Source organism: Anguilla rostrata, chromosome 6, assembly GCF_018555375.3.
Source record: "Anguilla rostrata isolate EN2019 chromosome 6, ASM1855537v3, whole genome shotgun sequence".
In the NCBI taxonomy this organism is placed as follows: Eukaryota; Metazoa; Chordata; class Actinopteri; order Anguilliformes; family Anguillidae; genus Anguilla; species Anguilla rostrata.
In genome coordinates, this window is record NC_057938.1 from 1,668,600 (window position 1) to 1,676,201 (window position 7,602).

The 7,602-nt window shown below is 51.7% G+C and overlaps 1 protein-coding gene across 1 annotated transcript; it reads right to left on the reverse strand.

Annotated features, from left to right (window-relative positions):
• Positions 1–789: 789 nt before the first annotated feature.
• Positions 790–7,169, reverse strand: LOC135258133 (solute carrier family 35 member E1-like). The gene is made up of 6 exons (XM_064341398.1): positions 6,695–7,169; positions 5,306–5,376; positions 4,940–5,077; positions 3,781–3,906; positions 2,855–3,100; positions 790–1,162 (listed from the first exon to the last, which is right to left on the reverse strand). The coding sequence occupies exons 1-6, from the start codon at positions 7,020–7,022 to the stop codon at positions 926–928; spliced, it is 1,146 nt and encodes a 381-aa protein (XP_064197468.1). The 5' UTR covers positions 7,023–7,169; the 3' UTR covers positions 790–925.
• Positions 7,170–7,602: the final 433 nt, after the last annotated feature.

The following is a 7,602-nucleotide window of genomic DNA, read 5'->3' on the forward strand; positions in this document are numbered from 1 at the left end:
TGCCCGCACTGCAGGGCGCCCGAGCCGCGTTCAGGCCTCAAACACGGGGGAAGCAGTCAGACGTGGAGCCGCCCTCGTGCGTGTACAAAAAAAAACAAAAAAACTGAGCTGATTTTAAAAAATGAAAATGAAAAAATGAGCCGTGGAATGGTTCAATGTCTCGTACACGTTTGTGTGTGAGAGGCTTCATAAGAAGGGCTCAGGGTGAGTTTCAGGCAGAAAATCCGCTTTTAAAATGGCACAGAGAGAGCCGGGGGGGGGAGGGGGGGGTACTATAATACCGGGCTGCTTCTTTACTTTGTGCCTTTTTCCTGTTCCCACACACACACTCACAGGCAGCCTAAATGGCCAACGGTTCTACCCTATACACCACATACACACAGGTTCTACACTTCCTACTTCGCGTGCGCGTGCACACACACACACACGCACACACACTCTCACAGGCAGCCTGAATGGCCAACAGTTCTCCCCTACACACACACACACACACACAGCTCCTACACGTCGTACTGAGCGTGCACACACACACACACACACACACACACACAGCTCCTACACGTGTACTGAGGTGTGGTCTAGAAGGGCCAGGGCGTTCAGGCACGACACCGACCTCACCAGGCCACCAGGAAGGCCGAGCGTGTTGGGGGCACTATCCAACAGGCTGCATCATCACACATCCTTACACTTTGTCCTTGAGTCGTGCCCAACACACACACACACTCAGCCCTAATGTCACGTGCACCCATTCACCACACACACCACGAGGTCCTCACATTGTCGCGTTTGCGTGCACACACACACTCACACAGCTCCTACACATTGTACTGAGCGTGCACACACACATTCACACACACACACTCAGCTCCTACACGTCGTACTGAGCGTGCACACACACATTCACACACACACACTCACGCAGCTCCTACACGTTGTACTGAGCGTTTGTGTGTGTGCTCAGGAAGGGCCCGCGGCCGTACTGGAGGTGGTTGGTCCGCTCCAGGCCGGCCCGCTCCAGGCCGGGGCCCAGGGGGAAGGGGCCCGCCCCGTTGTGGGGCGCCACTTTCTCCAAACCCAGGGCTGCAGGGTCAAAGGTCACCACATCCTGCTGGGAGAAGGGCAGCGGCCTCTTTTTGGCCTCCCTGCTGGAGTCGTATTTCGCCTGGCGGGGAAAAAACAAAAACAAACAGAAACGTTTAACAGACCAGTGATATAAACGGTAATGTAGGTAACCCAGTTCAACAGACAGCCAATCAAAACTCAGCGCCCCTGTTCATTACGCATCTCAAAGTAGGAGTGCTGATCTAGAGCCGGGGTCCCCAGCTTTGAGAAGGCTTTATGGACATTCTGAGTCTGCCGAAAAAACGAGCACGAATACCGTGAGCATTTGGCGTGTAACGTCACAGAAAATGTGACCACTCCAAAAATCACTGTCCCGTTCACAGCTAGCCCTGTCCCGTTCACAGCAAGCCCTGTATTAAAGCTAGCCCTGTCCCGTTCACAGCTAGCCCTGTATTAAAGCTAGCCCTGTCCCGTTCACAGCTAGCCCTGTATTAAAGCTAGCCCCGTCCTGTTCACAGCTAGCCCTGAATTAAAGCTAGCCCTGTCCCGTTCACAGCTAGCCCTGTATTAAAGCTAGCCCTGTCCCGTTCACAGCAAGCCCTGTATTAAAGCTAGCCCTGTCCCGTTCACAGCTAGGCCTGTATTAAAGCTAGCCCTGTCCCGTTCACAGCTAGCCCTGTATTAAAGCTAGCCCTGTCCCGTTCACAGCTAGCCCTGTATTAAAGCTAGCCATGTCCCGTTCACAGCTAGCCCTGTATTAAAGCTAGCCCTGTCCCGCTCACAGCTAGCCTTGTATTAAAGCTAGCCTTGTCCCGTTCACAGCTAGCCCTGTATTAAAGCTAGCCCTGTCCCGTTCGCAGCTAGCCCTGTCCCGTTCACAGCTAGCCCTGTATTAAAGCTAGCCCTGTCCTGTTCACAGCCAGCCCTGTATTAAAGCTAGCCCTGTCCCGTTCGCAGCTAGCCCTGTCCCGTTCACAGCTAGCCCTGTATTAAAGCTAGTCCTGTCCCGTTCACAGCTAGGCCTGTATTAAAGCTAGCCCTGTCCCGTTCACAGCTAGCCCTGTATTAAAGCTAGCCCTGTCCCGTTCACAGCTAGCCCTGTATTAAAGCTAGCCCTGTCCCGTTCACAGCTAGCCCTGTATTAAAGCTAGCCCTGTCCCGTTCACAGCTAGCCCTGTATTAAAGCTAGCCCTGTCCCGTTCACAGCTAGCCCTGTATTAAAGCTAGCCCTGTCCCGTTCACAGCTAGCCCTGTATTAAAGCTAGCCCCGTCCTGTTCACAGCTAGCCCTTTCCCGTTCACAGCAAGCCCTGTATTAAAGCTAGCCCTGTCCCGTTCACAGCTAGCCCTGTATTAAAGCTAGCCCTGTCCCGTTCGCAGCTAGCCCTGTCCCGTTCACAGCTAGCCCTGTATTAAAGCTAGCCCTGTCCCGTTCACAGTTAGCCCTGTACTAAAGTTAGCCCTGTCCCGTTCGCAGCTAGCCCTGTATTAAAGCCTCACTGTCCTGTTCACAGCCAGCCCTGTATTAAAGCTAGCCCTGTCCCGTTCGCAGCTAGCTCTGTCCCGTTCACAGCAAGCCCTGTATTAAAGCTAGCCCTGTCCCGTTCACAGCTAGCCCTGTATTAAAGCTAGCCCTGTCCCGTTCACAGCGAGCCCTGTATTAAAGCTAGCCCTGTCCCGTTCACAGCGAGCCCTGTATTAAAGCTAGCCCTGTTCCATTCACAGCTAGCCCTGTATTAAAGCTAGCCCTGTCCCGTTCACAGCTAGCCCTGTGCTAACGCAGCCACGCTCACCTTGTTGTACAGGAACACGCCCACGATGGCGGTGAGCATGCCCAGGAGGTTGCTGGAGTTGACGGGGTTGCGCAGCATCAGCAGGGAGATGCTGATGACCATGATCCTCTTGGTGGCGTTGGCCACGGCGTAGCTGAGCGGGCTCACCAGGCTCAGGACGCTGAACGCAATCACGTTCTGCGCGAAGTTACAGAACCCGCTGACCAGCAGCAGCAGGAAGGTCCCAGACCAGCCGGACACGTCACTCTGGGGGGGGGGGGGGGCAGAGAGAGGATGTCAAAGATTGTGACAGAAAAAGAGAGTTTCAGAAAAAAATACACATCATACAAAATTTGCAAGAGAAGAGAGAGCAGAGAAGTACACATGACTTGGTGTAAACAATTCCTGACATTCCGGGTAATTTCTAGTGCATAACAGTGCTTTATGTTCAACATCAGGTGTGCGGAGTGAAAACCTACAGGACGGTAGATCACCAGGAACGGGGCTGGGCAGCCCTGCTGGAGCGTATGCAAGTACACGCGTTGGTGAATATCTCCCTCTAGTGGACATCTTGAGCAATGTGAACGGACTGCTGAATCTCTACATTACATAAATGACTTCGGGACAGGATCAAATGCAGTTGGGGCAGTACTGTAGGACAATGCAATGTCATGTATTGCAGTATACAGCAGTGTAGTGCTGTATAGCGCTGTGAAATGTAGCATATGGTAGTTAGGTATAATGCTTCTTGCAGTATACTGCTGTACACGTTTGATGCAGTATACTGTAGTTTAGTGCAGTATAGTGTAATGGAATGTAATAGTGCTGTGCCGTATAATAGCTTAATATAGAATAGTTTACTGTAGTACAGAACACTGTAGTATAGGGCAGAAGTCTCTCTCCCCCCCCCCCCCCCCATTTCCCCACTCTCCCCCCTCCCTCCTCACCAGGTCCTCCTGCAGCAGGAAGGAGGACAGGTCCACCAGCACCCAGGTGGGGAGCATGAAGATGACGGCGTTGAAGCCGAGCACGCTGAGGAGGCGAAGGTGATGCATCCGCGTGTCCCGCAACACCTGAGGGGCCCGAAAACACGTGTCACGCAGTGATGACACGCTACACAAACACGCGTCACGCAGTGATGACACGCTACACAAACACGCGTCACAGTGATGACACGCTACACAAACACGCGTCACGCAGTGATGACACGCTACACAAACACGCGTCACGCAGTGATGACACGCTACACAAACACGCGTCACGCAGTGATGACACGCTACGCAAACACGCGTCACATAGTGATGACACGCTACGCAAACATGCGTCACATAGTGATGACACGCTACGCAAACACTGTGAAGGCACAGGGCATGTTGGGTAGGGCAGTGCAGGGCGCGTTTGTATTGGGTGGGGCAGTGCAGGGCGTGTTGGGTAGAGCAGTGCAGGGTGTTTGTGTTGGGTAGGGCAGTGCAGGGCGTGTTGGGTAGGGCAGAGTAAGGCGTGCTGGGTAGGGCAATACAGGGCATGTTGGGTAGGGCAGTGCAGGGCGTGTTTGTGCTCGATAGGGCAGTGCAGGGCGTGTTGGGTAGGGTAGTGCAGGGCATGCTGGGTAGGGCAGAGCAGGGCGTGTTGGGTAGGGCACTGCGGGGCGTGTTGGGTAGGCCTCACCTTCTTGGAGAAGATGTTCTGCAAGGAGAAGCAGAGCGTTGCCATGAGGGCACTGATCAGACCCGACAAGTCAAACGACAACTCCGTTACCGTGGCGAGGAGAACTCCCCCAATGATGGGGATCTGTGAAGGCACAGGGCATGTTGGGTAGGGCAGTGCAGGGCGCGTTTGTATTGGGTGGGGCAGTGCAGGGCGTGTTGGGTAGAGCAGTGCAGGGTGTTTGTGTTGGGTAGGGCAGTGCAGGGCGTGTTGGGTAGGGCAGAGTAAGGCGTGCTGGGTAGGGCAATACAGGGCATGTTGGGTAGGGCAGTGCAGGGCGTGTTTGTGCTCGATAGGGCAGTGCAGGGCGTGTTGGGTAGGGTAGTGCAGGGCATGCTGGGTAGGGCAGAGCAGGGCGTGTTGGGTAGGGCACTGCGGGGCGTGTTGGGTAGGCCTCACCTTCTTGGAGAAGATGTTCTGCAAGGAGAAGCAGAGCGTTGCCATGAGGGCACTGATCAGACCCGACAAGTCAAACGACAACTCCGTTACCGTGGCGAGGAGAACTCCCCCAATGATGGGGATCAGAGACACATACACCTGAGGGGAGGAAAGGGAAGGCAGAGGAAGAGTAAGGCCTCATCGTTTAACTCAGAACTTTCCAAACTGTTTATTAACTATTTATTAACGGTATAGATGTTCTGTTCCATCCGCCCCCCCCCCACTCTGTCTATCTCTCTGTGCATTCTGGGTAATGAGGTGCTGGTTGTTTGCTGGACTGTGCAAACAGCCAGCACCTGATTACCCAGCCCCGCCCCTCCATCTCACCTTGGTCGTCTGCTTCTCCTTCATGATGATGCGCGACAGCAGCACCACCCAAATCGGCATCGTGGCCTTCACTGTGACGGACAGCGAGAGAGAGAGGGGTCAGAGCGGGACATAGGGCCCAAACGGCAGAAAGAGTCAACTTCAGCGTGACACAGCGGGACAGGCCCGGGGACCAACACTGCGCGATTTAAAAGGCGTTTCACACACACACCTTGTCCCAATTCCCTTACCCACTTCAGGCCAATCTCCCTGCAAGCTCCAATAGAGATTGTGTCACATGAGACCTTCCTCCAGTCCCTTTGATATCATTCCCACAAAACTTGTCAGGGAAGTTAAGAAGGCTATTGACCAGGAGCCAGATTTTGTCCCATACCACCCCAATTATGGCTTCTCTGTACTGACTGTCTGTTGCTTTTAGAATCAGTTTCAAAGTTTTATTAATTACTTACAAGGCCTTACATGGTTTGGCGCCCAATCATACCTTGTTTTTATATGCTTTGGAAGGCACTTCGTGCTCTATTCTTGACAGGTGCTTTATAAATAAAACGTATTATTATTTTGGTGACTCCCAGGACCTTTCCTCTAGCGCCACCGTCAGGCCAAACATATCTCTAAAAAGACTCAACGAGAAATAATTGCATGTTTGTTTGTTTGTTTTTCTGAGCACGGTTTTGACGGTTTCCACGGGGATAGAAATGTCACGGATTGATCACCCGATGGCTGTATAACATCATGTCGCAACATGAAAACATCGACTGGTAGGGGAGAATGCACGCGGGGGGAAGGAAGAAACAACCAGACTGCACGAGAAGGTTTTGCAGCCAAAACAAGAGCGAAAGACCAGGTAGGTCTGCTGCGTTCCAGAAACACGACGAGGCTAGGCCAGTTACGAGCTTCGCGAAGAATAACTGAGCCACCTACTCTACAAGTGAAAACGCAACGACGAAAGCAGCCAGAATCGCACGTCCATTTTCCCCATGATATGCAAGTTGTTGTGGACGAATATAATTTCGTTAGCTTTGTCCGCAAACTTTAGCGCCCGTGTGAGAGGCAAAAAGGAAAACTAGGCGCTACACAGAATGATAAAATCGGTATCTGGCACATCTTCGACGAGGGTTCAGGAATGAGTCTACAGAGTCAGACTGTCCCTTATCTGACCAAAACACAACTGCTTCATCACATTACTAGACTCACATGACTCCAGATTTTACACTTTAACTGCATCATCCAACCGTGCAGCGGCTAATTGCTCTCATGACTTGGCTAATAAGAATACCGTGGCAGCTCATTTAAAAATGTTCTGTGCATGCTAGCTGGCTTGTATTCACATCTACTCCTGTTTGCTGTGTACATGCAAAAGGGCACGTGATTAGCTAATGGTGCACTTACCTGTGTGAGCGTATGAAACCGGTACCTTCCATATACTGAAGTGAGCCGACACAGACGCGAAGTATTTTCCAAAAGCTAAAGGGAGAATATACCATCGGTAGTATCTCCCAGACAGTTCAGTTTTGGGTACTCCCCAAGCACGTAATAAAGGCGGAAGGAATAAAACAATAGAAAATATGTGAAAGAGAGACACTGTGACCGGATAGGGGAATCCGTTCAGTATTATTTTGTTGATGACGTTACCCCCTGAGCTGACAGTATACCAACAGACACACAACATCGCAATCCGGGCTCCCTCCGTGGCTTGCGGACGCTCCACCGCAGCCATCTTCCAAAGCAGAGTCACCGGCAGCGGGGAGACGTGGAGCGGGTGTACGTATATTAGCCAGGCGATAGACCACTTTCTTCGCACGTCACTTCCTTCATTTAAAGCGCTCGCAGTTCATCGCCCTGTGCGGTCCAACTAGAAACAAGCAAAACTACCAACGGTCCACGTGCACCGTTAGGCTATATGAAAACCTACACTTGACTTAGTAACATACCAATTTAAATAGTGTTTTAATCTGTATTTTCTGTTTGGGGTCCTGGAAACCCTGGACCCTCTGTAACTGCTCAAAAAGCATGCCTAACTTTGTTTTATCGGCTTGATACGTAATGACTTTTGTGCATTTCACGAGAACTTCTTACAAACACGATTTTGACTTCCTCTACACAAAATTACACTGCTTTGAATGTCTGATTATTTTTGAGGGTACAGTTGACTCGATGTTACTCCTCCAAATAAGTGTGAAAACACACGCGCTCACATGCACAGAAATTTGTGCTTCATGAACACATACACATACATCCACACAGCACACCAGCCCCCAGCTCTGTGTCTCTCTCTCTCACACACACACACACACAGT

Bases quoted from the DNA above. Each gene is read 5' to 3' on its own strand.
- LOC135258133 (XM_064341398.1), bottom strand. From the start codon at position 7,022: ATGGCTGCGGTGGAGCGTCCGCAAGCCACGGAGGGAGCCCGGATTGCG. The intron at 3,907-4,939 runs GTGAGGCCTACC...CGGGCCCCTCAG, and splicing joins AGAACATCTTCTCCAAGAAG to GTGTTGCGGGACACGCGGAT. The intron at 3,101-3,780 runs GTGAGGAGGGAG...CCCCCCCCCCAG, and splicing joins TCCTGCTGCAGGAGGACCTG to AGTGACGTGTCCGGCTGGTC.